This window comes from Astatotilapia calliptera, chromosome 4 (assembly GCF_900246225.1).
Source record: "Astatotilapia calliptera chromosome 4, fAstCal1.2, whole genome shotgun sequence".
Classification (NCBI taxonomy): Eukaryota; Metazoa; Chordata; class Actinopteri; order Cichliformes; family Cichlidae; genus Astatotilapia; species Astatotilapia calliptera.
Genome location: NC_039305.1, coordinates 10472895 through 10498398, shown reverse-complemented (window position 1 = coordinate 10498398; position 25504 = coordinate 10472895). Strand labels below are relative to the sequence as shown.

Genomic DNA, 25504 nt, shown 5'->3' with positions numbered 1-25504 from the left:
AGATTGGCCTCCCCAGAGCCCGAACCTCAACATTATTAAACCAGAGAACAGAACAAAAGGCAGCCAACATCCAAAGAAGAGCTTTGAATGTACTTCACGAAGCCTGGAGAGCTATTCCTGAAGACTACTTAAAGAAATGACAAGAAAGCTCCCCTAAGAGGGTCCAGACTGTGTGGAAAACTAAATATGGTCCCAAAAATCAACATTCAAGATTATTAGAATTGTACTCAGCATTTGCCTTATACACTGTCTTTTCATGTATGTTTCAATAAATGTGCACATGTTTTTAACTTCCTCAGGAGAATATAAAGAAATGAGGGGCAGCTCAAGCATTTTCCACAGTGCTGTACACGCAGCGAACACTGAACCAGGGCTTACAAATGAAGAGGAACTAACAAAAATAACCTTGTGCTGTAGCCTTATTACAGAGTAAGAAACAAGCAGCGAGACGGTTTTTGAAAGAGAATGCTCCAAGCCTGCAAATGAACAAATCATTCCTCAAATAAAGCAGGATATTTTCAGATTCATTTAATAATTTACATTTCTCTTAATTTAATATCTTTAGTTTGTCAGAATGCTCAATGCCAAATGACTGTCACTGCCCATTATATGTTATAATGACTCACAGTGCCTGGCCAGAGTATCAACAATAGCCTGCACTTTTCACTTTACAATACTGCAGATATGGCAACGCCAGCTGGGGCTTAAGAACACATTGTTATGCTGCTTCTTCTCAAGGCCAAGGTAAAATAGTTTTTTTTTTCTGTCTTTTATTGCTGCTAACAGGGAAAGACTCAGCAACATATAGAATTAAAACACATACAATAGGTTTGTGTGAGGAATATATGTGTACACAGGGGGAAAAAACCATCTGTGGAGCTGCAACAAGGTTTGTGGGAACACTTGTGCATTTTACATAATGCATGAAGCAGCTTATGATTTATAGCTGACTGAAGGTGTGGTAGGCAGATGCACAACTCGGTTTTCTCAGTTAGAAAAAGAGCTGCAGTTCCAGCTCCTGACCCCTGCTAGATCAAGTGTGAGCAAATGTGTTCGCACATTAAAAAGCAACAACATTCAGGTTGTTGGAGGGCAGAACGGGAGAGAAAACACACACACATGGCTTGAGGGCTCGGGGTATTTTCATCTGATGCTACTTTTCAGTTCAAGGTGACGTGATGGAGAGCATATATATATATATATATATATATATATATATATATATATATATATATATATATATATATATATATATATATATATATATATATATATATATATATATATATAATTTTTATTTTTTTTCTTGTGCAGGGTCTAGAGCAGAAGTGTAGTCCGAGTTCTCTCTCTCTTCCTCAGCGATCCTGTCTCACCCTCTCGCTCTGTTTGTTTGTGCGTCAAGGGATTATTGTGTGATTACTTATGTGATTTGGGGGTTTTCTTATGAAGGGTTTCCATAAAGAAGAACAGAACTGAGTTTTCTCTCATTCAATGCAAGTTTTCCCTCCCCTAAGCTTCTCATTTGTGTTGTTGGGGGTTTTTTCCCCCCAGAAAAAAGCTTGAAAGATTTCTGGTGCAATCCACAGAACTGACAGTGCACGGCTAAAAGTTTCCCAGTGTCCCTTAGCGAGAGTACCTAATCCTCACATATTTTGCATCAGCAGAGTCTGAAGTCACAGACAGACAGCTAAAATCAGCTGAATCCAATCAGGGAAATGTGTTGGTTTTGCGTGGGAGGGGAGGGTGCCCTGGTGTTCACAGACCACAGTCCGTTCCTTTGCGTCACACAGGTGGGACGTTAGAAGCCCATGCTACGGGGAAGGTGTGAAGATAAGAAGACTGGAAAGGAACAGAAGGTAAATGTGGCAAACAAGGAGGCGCACATGTGTCTAGGGGATACAGGCAGAGAGCTGCTGTCTTCACAGATCAATGGCAATTGTGTATTTTGTCACATCAGATTTGATGCAAGACCTGTCTGCGATTGGTCGTGTCCCTTGCTACTCACGGGCGTAGATTCACAAGCCACTGATGCTGTGCTCATGAACGCCGGTCTTTCTTTCTCAGGGTGATATAAATGGGGAAGGGGGGGGGGGGGGGGGGGGAATTGAAGCCTCCAGCTGTCAGTGTAATGAGATTAAACCAGACCAGCCTGAGCTCCCAGTGTTTTATTGAACTTTATTTCAGTTTCCATTCTGTTTTTCAATATGTATAAGGAAGATATTGAATGTGGCTGCTTCTGCGCACTAGTCCAAGAGCATCTGGTTGTGCATCAGTGTGGAGTGTGCGATTGTGTGTGTGTATTGGAGGACAGAAACAGAGAGATAATGTGAAAGACTTGTGTGAGTATGTGTGTAATGTCCTCACTTCACACCCTGCAGGGCATGGTGCATCTCCTAAAGATGTGTTCAAGACGTCGCGCCGTCACGAAACTTTGATTTGGTTTCCAAGCTTTCCGGCCTTTTCCAGCAGTTTCCACATGGCGCATGGCAAGGCCTGTCTGGTGCTGCCAGTGGAAAAGTAATGCTTAACCGTGGCGCATGAGGCCTGTGCATTGCTTTCATTGAATCCTGGTCTGTGAAAGGCAGACAGAAAGCCACACTGGCACAACGATTGTGGCTGCAAGTCTGTGTGCGAGCATGTGCTCGTGTGAATGCTTTTGTGAGACGGAAAGTGTCTGGGGACTCGCAGAGTGGGAGACATCCATTCTGTTTGGACATACTGCGGAGTCTCACAGCCCATATTCCCCAACTCTGACGTTTTGGAACGGTCTGCCAGTCTGTGACTGCTTTTTCTATCACGCCACTCAGGCCTCATTACCCAGTCGCAGCTTCTTCCTCCATCATTTTGCCATCAGTCAGGGGGCACTTGGCTCCCCAGGTTCACTCATTTCTCTGCTGATAAATATATGTTACTCATCTCCTGCTTTTTTCCCATTAGAAGAGAACATAACACTATTAACATCTTCAGCACCTTTAAGACTCATCATAAGGGCCCATTCATCAGTGGTCGGTGAAAGAAAAAGACAAATGGAGAAGGTGATAGGGGAAAAAATACAGCAGGAGCAATGCTTCTTTGCATTCATATTAGAGGTAAATATGGAGATGTTCACAACTGAAATACATCTACAAATGTGTATGTACGTGTGAAAATGCAGAATGTGAAGGTATTTCACAAGATTATTTGGTTGGTTCGTGGTTTCCATCTCCGAGTCCGAGTGGTTAAATTCTTCATTGCTTAAAATAGTGGAGAGCAAAAGAGGAACGCACCGATATAGTCGTGAAACTGCTGAGTCTCATCTGACAACAATTTTGTAAAATTAATCTGTATTCATATGGAGACTGCAAACCTGGCTCAGATATCAGTTATTCTGATATCAACTGGCTACACCGTAAACCCCAGAACATTGGCAGCTGCCCCCAGAGGCTAAATAACAAGACTAATGGCCCATTTTCAGTGACTGCGCCATTTGTCATGTAAAATCATGGGAAAATTAGAAGTTTCTGCAGCCAGTGGTTCTGGCATCAGAGTAAAAACAAACAAACAAATAACTAGCTCCAGTCCCCTGTTGGAGGTGAGGCGGATTTCCAAGAGTTCCAGCAGTAAAATGATGTCTAGTTAAAGATAATCAACAAAATTCAATTCAATTCAATTCAATTCAATTTTATTTATATAGCGCCAAATCACAACAAAAGTCGCCTCAAGGCGCTTCATAGATACAGAGAAAAACCCAACAATCATATGACCCCCTATGAGCAAGCACTTTGGCGACAGTGGGAAGGAAAAACTCCCTTTTAACAGGAAGAAACCTCCGGCAGAACCAGGCTCAGGGAGGGGCGGCCATCTGCTGCGACCGGTTGGGGTGAGAGAAGGAAGACAGGATAAAGACATGCTGTGGAAGAGAGACAGAGGTTAATAACAGATATGATTCAATGCAGAGAGGTCTATTAATACATAGTGAGTGAGAAAGGTGACTGGAAAGGAAAAACTCAATGCATCATGGGAATCCCCCGGCAGCCTACATCTATTGCAGCATAACAAAGGGAGGATTCAGGGTCACCTGGTCCAGCCCTAACTATATGCTTTAGAAAAAAGGAAAGTTTTAAGCCTAATCTTAAAAGTAGAGATAGTGTCTGTCTCCCGAATCCAAACTGGAAGCTGGTTCCACAGAAGAGGGGCCTGAAAACTGAAGGCTCTCCCTCCCATTCTACTTTTAAATACTCTAGGAACAACAAGTAGGCCTGCAGAGCGAGAGCGGAGCGCTCTAATAGGGTGATATGGTACTACAAGGTCATTAAGATAAGATGGGGCCTGATTATTTAAGACCTTGTATGTGAGGAGCAGGATTTTGAATTCAATTCTGGATTTAACAGGAAGCCAATGAAGGGAAGCCAAAACAGGAGAAATATGCTCTCTCTTTCTAGTCCCTGTCAGGACTCTTGCTGCAGCATTTTGGATTAGCTGAAGGCTTTTCAGTGAGTTTTTTTGGACATCCTGATAATAATGAATTACAGTAGTCCAGCCTGGAAGTAATAAATGCATGAACTAGTTTTTCCGCGTCACTCTGAGACAGGATATTTCTAATTTTAGAGATGTTGCGCAAATGGAAGAAAGCAGTCTTACATATTTGTTTAATATGTGCGTTGAAGGACATGTCCTGGTCAAAAATGACTCCAAGGTTCCTCACCGCGTTACTGGAGGCCAAGGTAATGCCATCCAGAGTAAGAATCTGATTAGATACCATATTTCTAAGATTTTCAGGGCCGAGTACAATAACCTCAGTTTTATCTGAATTAAGAAGCAGAAAGTTAGCGGCCATCCAGGTCTTTATGTCTTTAAGACATTCCTGCAATTTAACTAATTGGTGTGTGTTATCTGGCTTCATGGACAGATAGAGCTGGGTGTCATCTGCATAGCAGTGAAAATGTATGCTATGTCTTCTAATGATACTGCCTAAGGGAAGCATGTATAATGTAAACAGAATTGGTCCTAACACTGAACCCTGTGGAACTCCATAATTAACCTCAGTGTGTGAAGAGGACTCTCCATTTACATGCACAAACTGGAGTCTATTAGATAGATATGATACAAACCACTGCAGCGCAGTACTTGTAATACCTACAGCATGTTCTAATCGCTCTAATAGGATATTATGATCAACAGTATCGAACGCTGCACTGAGGTCTAGCAGGACAAGCACAGAGATGAGTCCACTGTCAGAGGCCATAAGAAGATCATTTGTAACCTTCACTAAAGCTGTTTCTGTGCTGTGATGAGCTCTGAAACCTGACTGAAACTCTTCAAATAAACCATTCCTCTGCAGATGATCTGTTAGCTGTTTGACAACTACTCTTTCAAGGATTTTTGATATGAAAGGAAGGTTGGAGAAATCAGTGAGTCTGTTTAAAAATTGTATGAGATTAATATCAGCTGGTCCACCTACCAGCTACCAGTGCTACTTGGAATTTGTATTAGAAGAAAAGAAGCAAAACTACCAGTAAATGTATACTTATTGGCCACTGGCCACATTAGATAAACCCATTTAACTGCTCATCAAGTGGGATACGGCTATCGCTAGGGTTTACAGAAGAGCTATATCCTGTTCTCTTGGAGGACATGCCTTGTTGATGCCAGAGGCCAGAGGAGCTTTGAGCTGATAGGAAGGCAGCAATAACTTTCTAATGAATAATATACCCACTCGTTACAACCAAAGTATGGAGAAGAGGATCTCTGAATGCACAATACATAGAACCTTAGAGCTGATGGGTTACAGCAGCAGAAGACCACATAGAGTCCTGCTCCTGTCAGCAACAACTCTCACTCGCTTGCCAAGACTGGACAATAGAAGACTGGAAAACAATCCTGCCTGATCTGATGAGCCTCAACTTCTGCAGCAGCACTTAGTTGGTAGAGTCAGAATTTGGTGTAAACAACATGAAAGCATGGATCCATCCTGCTTTGCATCAAAGGTTCAGACTGATGGTGGTGGTGCTATGATGTGGGGGATATTTTCTTGGCACACTTTGGGCCCCTTACTACCAAGTAAGTTTAAATACCACAGCCTACCTAAGTATTGTTGCTGACCATGTCCATCCCTTTATGAGCACAGTGTACACATCCTCTAAGCTTCCAGCAGGATAATGTGCCAAAGATTTCTTGAACATATCAAAGAGTTTGCTGTATGCAGCAACTATGTGATTCTCTCATGTTAATAAGGATGCCAATCTCTGAGGAATGTTTCCAGCACCTTGTTTAATCTATGCCATGAAGAATTAAGGCAGTTTTAAAGGCAAGCAGAGGGTCAAAGCCAGCAAAGTGGCTGGGGAGTGTGCAGAATTACCGTAGATGGATTCGATTGCCCAGCAAAAGTGACAGCGACTCTGATGCTTCAGGATTACGACAAGACATGTCAGATTATTTGCATCATCCTTCATCCATTAGAAACAGGCCTGAGAGATGAGATGTTCCCACACTGTTTTATTGTTGTTTGTCAGATTTTATTTTTCATTATCAATGCAGTATTCCTGTCAGGCATCTATGACCATATTTAGGTAACAGATGGGTTATGGGTGAGTGGACAGGACTTTTGGTCAGGTCTTGATGGGACGAAGTTAGACGGAGAATGAAAACTTTGAGCGTGACTTGATGTAGGGAAAAGAAGGAAAAGTGGAAAGGGCACATTTGAATTGGGGAACACAAGTGTAATACTGCAGTGCTTGTGCTCAAAAAAAGGGAGAAGAAGAAGGACAAGAGGGCAGTGAATGAGATCAGAACAAAACTGACAGACAGATTGACTCATCAGACAAGCATGTCGCATTCACTGCCAGGCTGCATGGCAGTGGCCCTGATGCAGTTTCAGAACAAATTAATCCACGCAGATAAGGCTGCCTTCTTCTCACTAATGATATCTTACTGCTATTTAGGATAATCACGTTGATTTCCTTATTGTTCTCTTACTAAGATGATTCTCACAGGTACTGCCTATTTCTTATTATTGTAATTATTAAAGTACTATAATTGTTTCACAGCTTTTCTTTTACTGCCCCCATGAAATATAGAGCGTCTTCTATCTATGGGGATGTAGTTTAGCTGAGATATTACTTATATTTTGAGGCTATAATCTTAAAATATAAATAGACTTCATGTAGTATAATCAGAATAACTTGAAGCACCATTGGTTAATATTGGATATTTCTACCATGGTAGATGCATTATTCTAGAAATGCATCAGTTGGTTGCAACATCTAGTTGATGGATGGTTGTTGAATTTGGTCTAGAAGTTTACAGAATTCATTAGAGTGCAATACTTTGACAATAAATTACATTTTGATACCTAGAAGTTGAATTGTAATGGCTATGCGATCCAAACTTTTCATCGTCTTAGCTCTAGCGAGATCAGAATTTCAGCTTTTACAAAATAACTTACATTTTAAAAAGACTAATGGCGTTCCCATTTACTCTCAGCTGTGCTCATTTCCAAATGTTAGCATGCCCTGTACTCTAAGAGAACGCAGTGGACATTAGAAAGGGGGAAAAAACACATTTTCTACCCGTGTTGTCATGAGCATGTTACCATGGTGACATTCATTTTGAGTTCAAAGCAATTCTGCGCTTCTCAGAGCTGCTAGCATGACTTTATGCTGTTATATTTAAAATGGGTCAAATGACTATGAAAGATGTCACATGACAAACAGTTATGCTAAGGTCTGCACGGTGTCAGCTCAATGTTTGGGATTTTTCTGCCACTCAACTTTCGTTTTTTAAGATCTGAGATGATGTGCTTTGATTATTTTCTTAAAAATCAGCTGCCTTTAGCACAGCAGTTGGATTTAACGTGAAAGGCAACACATCGAAAGAGGGAAGCAGTTCTTCGGTGCGCACGCTTTTCCTTAGCCACGCCACAAATGCACTAAAGGACAATTCAGAGCATCAAGCTAAATGGGCCATTTCACCGGGTGTTCAAATCAACCTTGTACGCTTTCACACTCAGCTGAACCCCTGCTCGGCATTTGTTTTCGCACCAAATTATATTGGTAATTATCCATCATTCCAGGGTAATATACAGCCAACCATCTTTGTGCTTTGGAATATGTATGACGAATTGGATGCCAAGACTGGTTATGAGTGTGCAGCTCATTTCGAGACTGAATTCGTGGTGACAGCATTTGAATTTACAGAAATGATATGGAAATTTTTAGATCATGAAATTCAGATAGATAGATAGATAGATTAGCGATCAGTGGAAGTGAGCAAAAACACAGATGGAGGATAGTGAGATGGTGGGGAAGAACATAGACAGAGTGACACAAAGGTAGCACTGGATGACTCACACTCTTCTCTCATTCTCTTCATCTCTCTCCAGTCTGGATTAAAATAAAAGAGGCCCAGCAGCCCCAGCCTGCAGAGAGGGAGTTGTGCGCTCCATCTCAGAGATAGGGTGATGTGCTAAAAATACCACTCCTTGTGTGGGCTTCTTGGGGAGGAAGGAGGGGGGGCAAAAGAATGGGGAGGGAGGTTTATGGATTTGGTGGTATAGTACGCTAGTGATATCACTACTTTCCACAGTCCAGCCCTATCGCATTTCAAGCTCGTCTTTTCTTTTGATCTGTGCTCTATAATGTTCACTAATTGCGCCTTGTAAAAGCACTTTTCCACTTTCGAGGAACGCTGGTCAGTGCAATTAAAATCTAGTTCATTACGCCAGAGTCTGCTAGAAACTGCTTTTATCTTGCTGACCCCCATTCCTTCTGCGAATCACACCCCCCACTGCTCACGTCTCTCCTTTGAGAAACTCCATTAAACATCAAAAGTGAATCAATATCAATTTATTGCTCTCGCTGTTGCGTACACACCAGTTTCTCTTCCTGTCGAGGAGTTGCTCTCACAGCTCCCAATTCATCTGGATTTTCAGTAGCGGGAAACTAAACAGGACACCAAATGAACACGTCTCACCATCTGTCATCTCTCAGGATGGTTCTCCTCGTCAGCTGATCCATCTGTTTAGCTCGGCTTCAGTCTCTACAACAGCAGAGAGGAGCAGAAGTAAAGCGGAGCTTCGTTACACGAACATACACGGAGCTTGCTAAACGGAACAATCCTCATTAAGTGAACCGCTATGGTTCCCCGCCCCGATATTCGGAAATTAAAATGTTAGAAACAGAGCTGCAGAGTGGGATTCAAAAAATACTTACCTTTCACACCTAACAGCCTCTGGGATCTCAGAAGGGATTTGCATATGAAAGCGTAGGGATCTCCGTGGAGGACGGAGGATGAGGAGTGAAGAAAGGAGGACAAGTCAGGAGACAGGAGGGGTTTCTGGTTGAGCTGGGTGTACAAAACTCTGTTGTAATTATTCATTGTGCACACAACCAGAGTGAGAAAGGATATCGATAGGACGAGGCACTTATAAGTAACAAAGAGCTGTTTGGTCAATCGGTGATAACCCCCTTGCCCTTAGTTACGCAGTAATGTATGCTGAAGACATCAGAAAAACAGCAGTCATCTATATTGTGCAGTAAGAACACTGTTTTTTGCTTTCTTTGATTTTACTCTGCATAAGAGACTGCTATTTTTACTGTCAGCACGAAGCATTATGCTTTAATGGTCTTTTGGCTGACTTCGTCTAGCTCGTTGCATACAAAGACCCCCAGGACATCAGAGCAGAAATTCAATCTAAACCTACAGAGAAGTGAAGGAGCGATATTGATGTACAAATAGGCAAATACCACTGACTGGCTAAGTCATTAATCTGACCCCGGTCCAAGCAAGCATGTGTTTCAGTTTCTGATGACAGACTGAAGGCAGGAAGGCCACGAAACAAGCATGAAGTGAAGATGGCCACAGTACAGGCCTGGCAGCACATGGCATCAAAACTCACAACCAAATAGCAAATATAATAATAACCTATTATAACTCTTTAAATAACTTCCTGTACCCTGAAATATGGAGTTTCATTTTGATATACAGTTAGGATACAGTTCCAATATTTTTAATCTGATGTTTATGTTAATGTCCTGATATTAAAGCAGAGAGGCAGAATAACTTCATAGTTTCAAATCAAATTAATGTGTACACTGAGCAAAGGAGCATGTTTTCTGATTTTGTGTGTTGTGCTGTTGGCTGCATCACAAATTCTCAAGCGGAAGGCGACAAAATGGGCTAGTCTCCACCTGGAGACGAGAGACTCCTGTGAGTTTTCAGGAGTTCAGAGATCTGATGATGTAAAGTGACAGATGCCTCTGGTGGGTTTCGAAGAATACAAAGTGTAAGGCAACCCACAGAGCAGCAGAACCCAGATTCCTCAGGTGAAAGAAAATACTCAAAGCTTTGTACGTGAACCCCTCAATCCCAGTGGAATTTATTTTGCACAGTGCATTAATAGATTAAGAGGGCAGGCAGTGGCTGTCCTTTCACAAAGTGAAGGGCCTGTTGCTTTGCGGAATAAATGCTGATTATCCTGTCTAGTGTAGCTCATAAAATAAATCCCTTTCCTGTGGCATTTGCCAGGTGTGTGATTGCGGCCAGTCCCTCTGGGTTCTTCTTGAAAGGCCTGTGTTGTGCGCACTTTCAGAGGCTGAAGCCAGCTCTGTGTTCAGCCGCCTGGAGTTGGGTTGCGATCCTGTGGGCAGGATAATCTGCTGTAATCTTTGGCTCTCTGATCTGACCACAGCAGAATAGAGCTGGACGGGTGGGATAGACTACCGAGGGAGTGGACAGCAGACATGGCAGGGTTGAAGGAGATGAGAGCCACTGTACTGTAAAAAAACCCAAAACAAAACAGAGATACCAACCAAGCACAAAAATAAACATGCTGTTTATAGCTTAGAAGTTCAGTATATAGTATTTTCATGCATTCAACACCTTTTGAGTGACAATGTGTTAATGGATTGCAATATCAATATTGATATTAATGAGTGTGACAATCCAAGTACCTCAACGCCTCTCTCCTGCACCAACAAGGAGCAACAAGCTCCCCAGCTTAGCACAGTCCACTAACCACTTGCTTCTATTGACTCCTGCACATCAATAATAATAAGCCTAAAGCACCAACTTCACATAAGAGGACTGAATCTGCCATTAATTACTGCTAGTGACATGTTACTAAGGAAGCAAACCCAGCCCTGTAAGACCTGGGCATCCAGTTTTAACAAGGGGTCTGGATTTTGAACAGGGTTAGAAACCTGCTGCCTGCTTTTTAGGATAAAAAAATGTCATTAACACTAAAAAAAGATTGCTGATAGTACAATTAAGATGCTTAACCCCTTGTGTTTTGATCCAAAAACACTAAAGATTCTTACCACAGACTCCTCAGTTTGAGCTAGAATGATCACAGAACAGTTTCTTAAACTCACCATTTAAAAATTCTGGATGCAATGTGTCTCAGAGTGGGATCACTCGAGGACCTCGTCCTTCTAGCTTCTCGTCTCTGTGTCAAGTTTGTGTCTCATAGTCTGGGTCTCTGTGTTCATTACTTCCTGTCTTATTTTGATGGTCTCTCATTCACTGTGTGTTGCAGTCTATTTAATCTCCTTTGTCTAGTTACCCCTGATTTGTTCCAGCTGTGTCCCACCTGTTGTCGATCCTCTCATTGTCCTGTGTGTGTATTCATGTCCTCAGTCTCCCTCTGTTCTGTCACGTTGTCGTTGTCTCCCCTCTAGCTGTGTGTGTTTCTGCTCGTGTTTTCTCCTGGTAATACTTCTCCAGAGATGGTTTGTTCCTGGCTTAAGTTTTCTTACATTTTTTGTGAGTCTTCAGCAGTAAAGCAGTTTTTTTAATTTTTACATTGTTCTCAGTGAGTCCTGTTCCTGGCGCACAGCAAGCCCCGAGAAGGCATTTGCATTTGAGGTTTTTCTCAAACATGTTCTGCCCTGTGCTGAAATTACAGTTCAGCAGTGGTAGTGTGTTGCAAGTCCTCTGGCAGTCTATAAAAGACCTGTCTACCTGCAGAGAGTGTCTGCTGTTGATGGAGGTGGTGTACAAAGTATGTGGTAAAACCGGTCTGTGGGCTACTCTTCCTTCTGTTGTTGTTCGCCTGTCAGCCAGTCGAAGAAGAAGAGCAAAGTTACAACGTACGAAGAGCTGAAGCGAAATTGTTTAAAAACAATAAAAAGACTCAACTGCAGCTGCTGTCTGTGGCTTTCATATCATATTTTTTGATCTTTGATTTATCTGCACTTCTGCCAATCCTGATGAACTCTGCTGTCACTCCCCTCTAGCAACACTAACAGCAATCCAGTGACACACAGTGGCATTCACATCCAGCAACGTGTGGCTGGGATTTTAGACAACAGGGTGAAAACACCTCTCCGTATGCTGTTTGTAGGGAAATACATACGCAAATGGACACAACTGCATTACCATAAATTACGCATTATGTGCATGGTGTGCCTGATGGTTGTCAGTGAAAACATTCCTCACTGCTGAGAATGAATTTTCACACATCGCAGTGGACGCTCCAAGCATTAATCCTAGTCTCAAAGAAGTCAGTATACCCGGCAAGGCTTCCAGTGTTCCAGCTTCCATACATTTCTACTAGCTAATGTTGCTTCCCAAAGCCCTTAAGCTTGAACTTAATTCTGTCTAAATAAAGCTGCTAAATTATGCACTGTTAAATTATGTCCAAAAGCTATTTGAGCTATAATTTTAAATGTGAACAGAAATACATAATACAATTAGAAAATATGAGCTGTGCAAAGGCATCATATGCCTCTGGAAGATATACAGCTGATGTGACCAGTATGGTAGGGTTAATATTAGCAGAACATTTAATTCATGGAGGAACCTTTTCTTGGTTTAGGGCATCAAAAACTGAACTTTAGTTGTCTTTCTTTAGGGTAATTTTAGGTAATGCTATTGTTGCTTAAAAGGACAAAGCCTTTTAGCCTCTGTGTGAAAAACTGAATGCAAATTTATTCACTAAGCTAATCTCTCAGACTGTTGCTAATATATGCATAAACTACTGCAGACGAAACTTCAGATTACATCTCTTTTGGGCTCTTGGGGCCTCTCGCTGTTACAGCAAGTGGTTTACTAACCCATCCTTCTCTGTAAAATTCCACTCATGATCTCATCCTCTGCATGTGTTCAGCTTAGAGAAATAGAAACGTTCCAGCCCTCTGTTTACCACCATTAGTGGGTCACTCTGACCTGTAAGCTTAAACTATCTCCCTCCCCTTACAAAACATCTCCCATCAAAAGGCCACAGGTGGTTTTTTTCTGTCTTTCATTATGTCCGAAGCCAAGAATGTCGGCATAAAAAAACCCAAAAACGGTCAGACGCTAAAACCCAAACAGAGAACACACAAAAGACACACAAAATTTCAGACTTGATGTAAAATCTCATGCACAGAACACTCTGCGTGTGGTAAGATGAAATGCAACAGTCATCAAATATGAGTATTATACAAGAAGTAGAAGTTTGATAATATTAAATTATTGTGAATTTAAACTCAAGAGAGCTTTAAATACTCCAGTGTCTAATCTAATCTATTATTATCTTGCAAACACGCTGATTAATTAATGATTCTCGAATTGGTAATTATTATGTTTTCCACTAATAATATGTCAAATATTTGTATGATATATTTAAAAAATTCTAAACATTATGTTATCAATATATAGAACTCCTTCACTCTGCATAACTATCTAATCTAGTCTCTTAAATTGGACAATTTACTGCTTTATTGCTACTTTAATGCTAGCAAAATTATATTTGTTTAGATATGCAAAATGGCAGTTAACATGGTGCATGCTAAAGTGTGTATTTTTGGTCAATTTTAGCTTACAATGAATGAACTAGTGGTAAAAAGAAAGAACAATTACTAATTACTCAGGTTTTATAGGATTGATAGGCTGCCTGGTATAACTTATCTGCCTCTAACAGCTTCATCCAATCAGTCACTGTCAAACCCGACTGTTTGACAGCGTTTCCAGGTGTATGCTAGCTGTAACTTTGGAATGCACGCAAGCTGGAAATGGAGATTATTTGCCTTCAAGTGGGGCTATAGCATTGCCAACTTCCAGCAACCACTCGCAACCAGTCGGGAAATATTAATCTTTTTTCTTTTTCCCTCATGACCAGTGGTTGCCAGGCTGACCAGCATAGGCCTGTATGACTTGACCCTTATTTGCTTGCTCATACGTTTTCACCATGACTGGCAAACGTGCAAGGTGACAGACAAGTTACCGTAATGTAATAAAAACCTTCAATGAAAAAAAAAAACCTAAGCAACAGGATCGTGACAGCAGCCGACGTAAAACCTTTAACAAGAGCTTCAAGTAGAAACCAAAGCTGTTGAAAAGTAGCAGCAAACAACCATTCAGTCATGCTGAAATGTACTTATCTGGTTTACTTTTGGTCATAGGGCGCCATGTAATGAGTGTGGTTTTTCTCACAATGTGGAGTCCAGCATTACTGGTGAAATGTGGAACTCTTGAAAAGTGAAAGCGTGGGGGTAGGGGCTGAAGTGGATCTGAATTTTCGTCAGGGGTTAGCACTGTTTTGATTTTTATTGTAGAAAATTTCTGTGACTCATCTCTAATGCATGGATGAAAAGACTCAATAATGCCTTCTGAATGCAGATGGGTTGTTTTTTGTTTTTTTTTAGCTGGATAAGGAATGAGATTTCTGGAAAGATTTAAATCAGCATGAATGGATGCTGGCTGGTATGCTAATAAGGTGGCAATGTTTCTTAACGAACATAATTTGATGAGTTTAATGAGCGTTCAGCTGCCAGGTCACAACGAATCAAGACGCTTAAATATCTGATTATAAGTTCTGAAATCGTTATGATTGTAACAACGGGAGACTTGATTTAATTATTGAATTAGTGATGACACATTAGCAGATTTCAGCAAATTCGGGGGATTTTAGAGGGTGCCACCTGACCAGACAGTTACTGCACCATAAGCAGTCTTCTCGCATCTCCGTCTAACTGATTATTACTGTGTCCTGCCCTTTTTTTCCCTTTTCCATCTATGCCATTGCATTACTCTCACCCCAGCTCTGTGAAGCTCCAGTGACCAAATGCCCTTTTGTTGTCCATGTGGCTTGGCTCCAGCACTTTCCCTTCAGAGCGCTTGCCTCTTGCGCATTGTACTGTAAATGTCGGCATTAAAATGTAAGGAGTCATGAGCGTGCCTCTATCTCTCTTCTTATCTGGTGTTTGCCTGAGAACACAAAGGGCAAGCTGAGGCAAGCGGAGATGGCAAGCCTGCTCTGGACATGTCATTTGAGATGTGTCAGTTACGGGCACGCTGCCCTAAAAGCTTTGCCCCAGCCTGAGACTGCTTCGTAATAAAAAGGCCTAATGTGCTCGATAGATCCGCTGATGATTCAACAGCAGCAATAAGAGTACAGCTGTGATTACATGGTCAGCCTATAAAAGTAGCAGCCTTTCCCAATTTGCAAGTCCTCACTCCTCTTCCCTTCAACTGGCCTGACTGCCGCCCCCACAGTGGTAGCAATCAGCCAGGTGCTAAATGCCTGGGTGAGGCACAGCTCATGGGTGGGTGGGTGCGTGCGTGGAGGGGGGAATGTTGTGGAGGGGAGGCTGAAATTGCACGTGGAAATAAGCATCTGTGCTTGCTTGGGAGAGGAGGAAGCGGGGGCAGGAAATAACTGTCATTCTCCACTAAGGCTGAGAGTACAGACTGAAGAGAGAAAGGCTGACGGACTCACACAGGTTAATCATTAACTCGCTGAGCTGAAGAAAATTAAGAAAAAGGATTGTTTGGGCGGGGTTTGGAGTATATCGTTTCTTTTTTACAGTCGTTTAAATGGATGAGTGTTGCTTCATCCCTTCAGAGAGGTCTGATTAACCGCAGTGCACAGTGTGATGGGGAGAAAGCAGAGCTGACACCAACCAGGCTGTTGGGAAAACGCTGATATGGCAGCAGGCTGCCCCTGCCAGGGGCTTCCTCGTGATGACTGTTAATGAATAATCGATAGCAAGCGACGTTCAATGGAGGGAGTGTATGTAAATCTCCTCTACGCTCTCATATGGACTTATAGGTTTAATTAAACTAATCGCTGTATTGACTTAGGGCTCCATAGCCCTTTGAAGCCTGCTGTAGTAATGACATGAAACCAGGCTTCCCCTTTTGTTGCAGAAATGTATGCAGTGAAGAGACTAAATGAAGTGCTGCTGCAGCACAGTCCAATTTTCGTGGTTCTCTCTGCACACATGGACTCTTTGTAAGAAAAGGCACAGCTGTAATTTAATAAGCAAATAGAGATGCATTAATACCTGTGCATAAGACTTCTCAGTGTAAATACAATGCAGCTTGATGTTATAGGGTTAGTGAGCATGCAGGAAATTAGCTTTATTTTCCAAGTCACTGACTGACTACATCTCTCAGTCATGCAAATCAAACCGCATTGTTAACACATATCTATAACCATAGGCGTGCGTCACAGAGCCCCAGTCATTCACAGAGGGAAGCATTCAGGTAGCTATATGAGAGACAGCAGCTTTAATCACGACAGAGATGGTTTGCTATCGGCATTAGAAGGGACTCTGTTGGCACGAATCCCCCCTTCCCCCTGAAACCTCTGATCATCATGTCATTGTCTGCAGCAATACACTCCAGGGACTCAGCTTTCACATAATGAAACCAAGAGAGCTGCCCACAGCCCGGCTTATAATCACCCATATGTGTGCGTGTCCGTGTGTGTATGTGCGTGCAACTAGTTCGCCTTTTTATAGTGTTGATTGAAAACAAAAGAGTTTCAGCATTAACGCTCTTCTGTGTGTGCGCTTAAGCATATCATCGGGGTGTGTTTTTGCCAGTATGTGCTCACGCGCGTGTGTGTAACAACCACGGGTGTGCATGAGTCACTTTGAGAGGTTTCACCAGCTATTATCGAGCTGGGACTTGGTATTTAAAAGGAGATAGAATAATTGTCTCTTCATCAGCTCTCCAGAGATTACAACAGTAACTGTCAAGTGAATTTGAATTCTTGACATTTTCCCAAAGTCTGGCTGTGAAAGGCACTGTTCAAACAGGATGTATGCAAGGCCTTTTCATAAGTGACTTTCCAAGATGAGCTCCACCATCCATGCCGAGTGCATCACAAACAAACGGTAGTTGCTCTCTCCACCAGGAAGAGAAGTGAGGGAAAAGATAGATTCAGAGGAAAAAGTAAACCAATGAACGCAGAAGGCAAGAGGCGAGAAGGAAACGGCTCGACGAGGCATCTTATCTTCGGCGTGTTTTTCGCCGTGCTCAGGCTTTAAGCCGCCTGCTGAAAGGTGGAACACTGAATTCATGCAGCAGGTTTTGCTTGGGCTCTTTTTGTTTTTTTCCCGAAGCTGCTGTTGCAGAAAAAGGCTGAAGGAAAAACAGATACCATTCACAAGTCATCTCATTTATGCTCTCATTCGGTATGTGCGCAGTGTATATTCAAATTGTGACACAGAGTTTGAATAGCTTTCTTCTTTTTGTCTTCTCACTGCTGACACACACAAAATCAAACACACACACCCACAAACACACACAAATGTAGGTTTGTATCAGCATGCACACAGACTTCTACAATTTGAAATATTTGTATCCCAAACAGGGACAAAAGGTTAGTCCTACAACCAAAAACAGGAAGTGTTTGGATTACATTTTCCACTTAGACAAGCAGAAATTAAGAATTGTATTTAGTAAACAATCAGCAGTATGAGAGCCTCTAAAACATCAACTGTATTAATGATTCTTTATACTGCAGAAGCAGAACAACCTGCAGCACAGACATAAAAAATTAACAGGTGTTTCTGTCGCACGAATATGTGAACTGTTCCCAAATATATATATATATATATATACCGCCACAAAATGCAATGTTTTATCACAGCTGCCTTAAATTACCTTATCAGTAATTGTTTCTACAATGGTTAATTCACCAGGATGTTCAAGCTTTTTCCAGTTAAAATTGTCATTTTTAATGCTTAAATATAATTATTGTTGTCATCCATGACATTTCAAATTTGCAAAAAAGCAGAAAAAATCTATTTTTTTTAATTAAGATGCTAAATTACAGTTAATTAATTGCATTCCTGAACAGAAATTAATTGTCATTTTTAACTTAATTTTAGTGGTTAAATGTTATGCTTCATTAATTTCTCAGTGAATACAGTGTGCCGCCTCAAATTTGGGTATAAAAAAGTTAATTTGGTAACTTCCTGAAAGTTACCATAAGTTTTTGACAGACTTTTAAAATATTTTTCTTGTTTTATGATAGTTGATATAATAAACTAATTCCAAAAAAAATATAAAGTCACTGGTGGGAAACATTCATGGCAGTTGTTAATCTTCCAGGAGTGGAGTTCACACAAAATTCCCTCCAAGGTTAGACGACACAGAGAAGATGCAAAAACACCCGAGACCTACAACTACGACTCTACAGTCAAATTTCAGCAGCATCCTAAACGTTAAAGTTAATGACAGTTCACTTTGAAAAAGACAGAAACAAGTATGACTCATTGGGAGGATCCAGGAGAAATCCTGTTTTCTGTAAAAAAAGAACAGAAGAACGCAACTTAAATTTGCAAAGCTGCATCTCGACAAACCCAAACCCTTCTGGAGCAACGTCATTTGGACAGAGTAGACCAAAGTGATGCACAGCACCATGTTTGGAGAAAGCCAAACACAGTACGTCAGCATAACCACCACGTACCAACTGTCAGCACAGTGGTGGAGGGGTGATGATCTGAGTTTGTTTTGCAGCCACATGACCTCGGCACCTTGCATCAAATCGACCATAAACTCCTTTGTGCACCAAAGCATTCTGGAATTCCATGTGAGGCCATCTGTCCAGCTAATGTTTAATGGAAACTAGATCGTGCAGCGGGACAGTGAGCTCGTGCACGGCAGCAAATCGGCAACAAAAATGAAAAAAATAAAAAAGTTAAGGTGATGAAATAGTCATGTCAACGTCCAGACATTAACCATGCTAAGAAAGCTGTGGAGAGACCTTAAGAGAGCTCTGCACCAACTAATGCACACAAACCTCAGTGATATGGCCCAACATTGCGAAAGATGAGTTGCAAAAAAATTCTTCCACAACGACGTGAGTGACTCATAAAGTCATACAGAAAATGATTACTTCATGTTATTCCTGGGGCGCACTTTTTTCACACGGCTACAAGTTATTTACACAGTTTGATTTTTGTAACTTCAGTAACTATGCCATCATGGAGTATTACACAGCGCTGGTCAGTGTAAAACAATAAACACTGTGGTTATTACCAAGACATTTTGGTACAGTATCTAAATAAATTGCACACACTCTTTCTCTATTCAAAGGAAATTGCTAAATTTCCAGCAGTGTTGTTGCCAAATGCCATTTTGGTAATTTCAGGGTTAATCAGTTAGTCACAATGCTATTAATCAATGCCTCCTGGTATGAAAGTAACAAATAACACCTCAGGAACAGTGCTGACAGCTAACCTGACACCTGCAGTGCTTCAGTGGCTCCAACTTAGTTTTAATAAACACTACAGAGACTTGTTTCATCATTTTTAGTGGCGTGTTAAAAAAAAACCCCAACAACCACAAAAAAAGAGCAGCACTCTTCACACACAAAAATTCAGCTTGGGGCTGTCTACTATTACTATCTACAATGCCATCACTGAATTAGATGTGGTTGACCTATGCACCTTGTCTGAAAGCTATTTCATGGTCTAATTGTTGCTCATAGAGAATATTATGCTAGAACCGTGTCTGTTCCCATCTAAAGGCCACAGAAAGTGCTGCTGGTGAAGGTTGTTGATGTCAAAATACAAAATGTTTTGGGCGCAAACCTTGCACGCTCTTTTAGTAGATCGTGTAAACATTTACACAGGGGTATGAGTCAACCCATTTTCCCCTGATTTTTTCTCCCCCCCCCCTCTCTCTCTTTTCTCCTCCTCTCTTTTTTGGGCTGTTTGTATCTCCTCTTCAAATCCTCATTACACAGGCTCTGCGTGTTTCTCTATTCTCTCGCCTGTGGTCTGTTACTCGTACTGATCAGCCTTCCTGTTGCTGCAGAGGAAGTGTGAGCAGAGAGATAAGGATAGTGAGAGCACATGCTTTCATCAGGGAGGTGGGAGGGGGGAAAAAAACTTAGACGAGAGGGCAAAAGGCTGGCTAATTAGGAAATTAGCAGTTGGTGCATTAGCGGCAGGGATGTCTTAAGAGTTGTGAACGTGAGAGCAACAGCAACGTGGAGACCAGGAGGGGACGGAGGTCCGGTTTGGGTCAGCCTGTATGGGAATCAGAGTTGATGTGGTGAAACATCAGAAGAGCTCTCTGTGAGGCTGTCAGGGGTGAGGAACACACAAACCCGCTCAAGCAAGGATTAAAAAGACCCAAATTAATCCAAACTGAGGATGCAAGAAGGGGGAACTGGATTTAAGGTATCCAGGGCATGAGGATCACATCACAGGATACGCATGTTGATGAAATTTGACTCCTCCAGTGTGAGACGTGTGCAAGAGCAGGACTAAAGGGAGGATCAGGCCTTGTTATTAGACCTCGCTCTGGATTGAGGACAGTTTGCAGCACATACGTCAGGTGCTTTGTTTTTTTCTGCCTGAGTACTCACTGAAAAGTGGATGAGGGACTGCGTGGGAGGGAGACGGCCACAGAGAGCAAGACAGCCAGTTGTAAGTGGAGGCTGGGGGAGTTTTCCTTCGCCTGTCAGCTCCAGCAGGGCCAGCAATGAGTCAGAAGAAGCTGACACGACAGCTGACATTGTGGGAGAGTAGTGAGGGTCCACCTCTGGTGCCCCCGCTCACCTCACCCGTGTCGCCAGGGGATCAGTCTCGGGGACACGGAGGAGGCTCTGCTCTGTTTCGGCGCTTGAAACTAAACCGCAGTATTCAGGAGCGCAGACGCTCATCTCACTGTGTTTACAGGTACAGTTGTGCACCAAGACACTGATCTTTTAATGTCCTGGTCGTGACTAAGCAATCTTTGTTCATTAAAAATAAAAAGAAAGAAAGAAAAAGAGAAAAATATGCAGAAGTTATGTGTAACAGTTATGCCTTAGTTCAGGTGCGGCGTGACCATTTCAACGTTTGTCCAATATGACTGTAATGCAGCTCACTAAAGTGGATTTCAGAGCAAATTATTCCATGCACACACTGTTAAACCATTAGTCAGATGGATTAGATTTGGAGAAGTGCTGAATTCAGAATGCTGAAGTCTCATAATTACTCTGAAAGTCTGCAGGAAAAAAAAAAACAGGGATTAGCACATGCAGCTTGCAGAGAGTCCCCATGGCAGACATTTCTTATGTCTTCTTCATTACTGAGGAAACATGTTTAATGATAATTTGATCTGCTGCCATATCCTCAAAGCCTTCTGGGGCAAGGAGTGCCTCCTAATTGGCCAATTTATAAGTAAATTCCAAAAATATCACACTTCATGCTTAATTTTAGAAATTGAACTGAAGGGCGTTCACAACTGTGTTGACAACAAAAGTTTGGGAAGTTTAGGAGACGTGGAGAGGTGCTGAGGAGATAAAAGTGATCCTATATCAAAAATAGATGCTGCGTCTGCTGCTGTTGCTGCAGTGCAATGCGCCTACATATCTGTCCTTGTCATCCCAACATTTAAACGCAGGTAAATATATATGAGGAATCCTGTGGCTGTTTAGGTGTGTAACAAACATAATAAATCCAGCAGTATACCTTTCGCACATGCTGTCAGATAAATTGGTGTCTGTCTGCACTGCTGCCTGTCCATCTTTTTCTTGTTACATAATGCCAAACTCTGAAACCCTGTTGAATCAATACTGACTTTGGTTCTGTGTTGCAAGATCTAATCTTGCTTTCATCTCAAAAAGAAAAAAAAAATGCCAGAGGAATTTTGCTGACGTTTGCTGGAGACTAAAGGTTTGTGACTGAAGGTGGTTTGGGGGAAAAAGAGGGGAGTGTAATCTGAGCAGTATGTTGTTGTGCCCCCTTGGGTTAAGCTCATCTGGGTTACGCTCTGAATTTTGAGGAGAAGGGAATTAATTGTTGATTTGCAGAGCTGTAAAAGGCAATAACAAAGTTATCATCAATTTATTTGGTACTTTGGCAAAAGATGGCGAAAGCTGTAGTTTATCCAATGGGCACCTCAAAGCTGCCTCCTAGAGCGAGAAAATCCCCACAGAGTCCCGTATTGAAATGTCAAACATCTTTACTGCCTGGCATGAAATGGGTTTGCTCTCTGTAGCAAGTACCAACCTATAAATAAAACTTATAATGTCAATACACAAACAGGCTTTAAAGATCTCAACCATAGAGGCCTAATGCAATAGCATCATTGTAAAATTCAGGAAAGCAATGCTGAGCTTGAGAGAGAATTTTATTAATAATATTTTCCTTTTAAAGGTTGACTTTTGAAAGCGTAATTGGTCTCGCCCCCGATTTAGTTAATGTATGATTTAAAATTCAGCAGCATAGAAATGTAAAACAACATTTGGTCAGTCGTCTTTCACAGTTAAAGGTCCTCAAATTTGGAATATTCTGGAAATAAAGACATTGAGTGCTTTGAAAATTTTAATGCACAAGATAAAACTATGGCTTAAACAAAATAACTTTTTTTTTTTTTTGATGAAATGGGTCTCCTGTAATTCTTAGCTCTTGCTCTTACAAGTTTGCAGTTGCCATTGTTTTTGCTATTTGGTGTACTGTTTGAGTCTATATTTGTATTGATATGCTGTGTCTTAAAAGCTTGAGGACAATTATTATTGGTGCTATGTACATCACACCTGATGCGTTTTATTTGAATGCTGGGGAGGATTTTTTCATATATATTAATCACTAAACTTGACAAGCTGATGGAAACACAGCAGGAGGTATCTGGCAGCACACTTTTCCTCTGCTAATTCGAACCAGCCCTCTTCAACAGGTTTGTGTTTTGGTACCTTTTGGAGCATTTTTAATGGAATTATCTGTCATACATTATGGCTTGCTCTGCGGTTGACTTAGCAACAGACCATCCAAGATATCTGTGCTCGTGCTTTTAGTCAGCAAAATCCAATATTTTATGTGTTAGCTCTAATTAGCAGCAGTGTCTGAGCTGTGCACCGGTGCAGTGTCAGAGTGGAGCTTGTTAGCATTAGCTAAAAAGTTAGCAATCCACCCCTTTTGTCCACATAGAGTATGGGCACTTCAGGTTGTAAAAATTCCAACATAGCGGCAAAACGCTAACACAGAGGCATCAAAATTGGGCTTCACAAAACCATAGGTGAAGTTGCGGCACATGTGTCTATTTTTTTTTTTCCAAACCCATTTAAAAAGTATTTAGGATTTTTTTCCTGGCTTTCACTGTTCTTCTTCTTTCCTGCCTTTGTTGGAACATTTCTACTTATTGCAACATATTATCAGATCAGTGGATATAGGTCATTCCATTGTTAGGATAGAGTATTGCCTCACCCGCATTTTCTCATGTGCATCCTTATGTGTGTTGCACAACAATCAAGAAAAGGGGGGCAGAAAAAGTCACAGAAAAACTTCTTCCCAGCATTGCTACATGTCTAAAGGCCACAGGGGGACTTCAGTTTGAGTGTCCTTAATCGACCAGTAGTTTGTTTTAACGTCAGATCTGTAGCAAAATCAACATTCTCAATCAGTCATGCCTCCAGATAGAGAGAAAGCGTTGGCCCAGAGAGAATGTGCGGTTGATGTGGCTCGTTTTCCTCACTTAAACACAATGCTCTCTGAGAAGTGACATGTCAGTAAAGTGTAATTCTTGGAGAAACCCTGTGGCAGCCTGCCAATCCAGCTGAACCACAGAGTTACAGCTGCATGCATTCATGCCGCAAAGTGTCACATCGCTTTCTTCAACTTTCACTCCAAAAAAAAGGAGAGAAACACTGCAAGAGGCTGAGCTGCATCATCACTCGTGTCTGGGCATTCAGGGTTATCTCGATAATGTTTATCCACACTGTGAAATAAGAAAGGCGGCAACAGAAACCTGCAAAAATGGAACTCATCTAAAACCCTTGTACTCTCTCTTTTCTCTCTCACTCTGCAGCTTTGATTCAGAAAATGGTCCCTCGCCAGGCCGCAGTCCCATGGATTCGCAGGCGAGTCCTGGGTTGGTGCTCCACCCCTCTTTTCCCCAGAGCCAGCGCAGGGAATCCTTCCTGTACCGCTCAGACTCAGACTACGACACGTCCCCCAAAACCATGTCACGCAACTCCTCCATCAACAGTGAGGGGTAAGCACGGAGCCATCGTTTGGATCCATCATGTTGAGGACAGGATGGAAACATGTTTTTTTTTAAACCCACAGTGTCCACTCACGCACATCACAGTAACTACACATTATCCCAATCAACACAGCATTGGGAATGGGATTGTAATTATGCATCCATTATGCTAATGAAATCATGATGAATCCTCATAATATTGACTGTTGTGCTCTGTTTCCTGGTCTGTTTTTCAGTAAGCTTAAAAAACCTCAAACCTTTCATGTGTTTCAGGGATTTTTTTTCCTGTTTAGATCCACACAGGTCTTTGTAAACATCCAGCTCACAGATACAGCCTCTCATATAAACACAAACACAGAGCACCGCAGCAGCCACAACCACTCATATTCTTCTCATTCTCTGCTTTTTGTTTTCACCTTTGGTCCTGCAGGCATACAGAAGACATGATCGTCACCCCTTTCGCTCAGGTACGTATTCCCTGTGCACCTCATCTGACATGTTTAATTGCTGTAAATGGCTCAAAAAGGCAGCTAATTAGTGCAGTGAACTTGTCCTCCCCCCCTCCCACACCTCCCTGCTTCCTCCCTTCCTCTTTCCTCCTCCCTCCTCCTCCTTTCCCTCCCACGCTGTCCATCCATCCCCCAGGTGTTGGCCAGCCTACGAACTGTAAGAAGCAACTTCACCATCCTCGCCAATGTCACAACACCCACTAACAAGTCAGTATCATGCTGTCAAACACCCCTTCCCCCCCCCCACTTAACTTGTCACGACTGCCTGCTTCGTTTGCAGAGTGTGTACACAAATGTCTCGGTTTCCTTGATCCCATGGGGAAACACTTTAGTCATCATGATTAACCAGTTTATGATGACCAGACAATGCTCAAGGAATATGTGATGTGCATTATTTGGCATATTTCCAGCAAGCTTTAGCTGAAGACTGAGTGCAGAGAGCTCAGTGCCTCAGGTGTATGTCCCTGACTCTGTGCCCAGACGATGGAGACGGTCAATAACACTAAAATTATTCTCCCTTGTAATGCAGTAGACAGAAGGAACTCGAGCTGGCAGGCTTTGAGTTCCACGTCAATATGATATATAAAGCAATGCGCCACTGAATTATCAGCATCTATAATTACACGGCGGTGTACCCTTGCCGTACGATTACAAAAACCACAAAAGCCTTTTGAGAAGAAAGCCGAACTCAGGCTTTGTCTTTAGTCATTTTTAGACTCTTTCATTTTTGAAGTGAAACAAGAGACTTTGTGTGCACTATTAAAACAAGCACCTTGCCGTGTTATTGAGTACCAGATGAAATGTTAATATTCACTCCTCCGCTT

General features: G+C 41.9%; 1 protein-coding gene and 1 long non-coding RNA gene across 4 annotated transcripts in view; one reads left to right on the top strand and one right to left on the bottom strand.

Moving 5' to 3' along the window:
• pde4a (phosphodiesterase 4A, cAMP-specific) overlaps positions 1–25504 on the top strand; it is a 50177-nt gene that overhangs the window by 9340 nt on the left and 15333 nt on the right. The window contains exons 1-4 of one of the 3 annotated variants that reach the window (XM_026164570.1): positions 19982–20882; positions 23995–24180; positions 24602–24638; positions 24817–24887. In XM_026164570.1, coding sequence (XP_026020355.1) covers positions 20686–20882; positions 23995–24180; positions 24602–24638; positions 24817–24887 — 491 coding nt within the window. In that variant the 5' untranslated portion in view covers positions 19982–20685. Of the gene's footprint in view, positions 1–19981; positions 20883–22666; positions 22867–23994; positions 24181–24601; positions 24639–24816; positions 24888–25504 lie in introns of those variants that run through there. The other 2 variants (XM_026164571.1, XM_026164569.1) reach the window with 2 other exon arrangements.
• LOC113020537 (uncharacterized) lies at positions 6050–12388 on the bottom strand. Its single transcript, XR_003272204.1, has 3 exons — positions 11349–12388; positions 9189–10751; positions 6050–9015 (listed from the first exon to the last, which is right to left on the bottom strand). It is a non-coding gene; the product is annotated as an uncharacterized LOC113020537 (long non-coding RNA).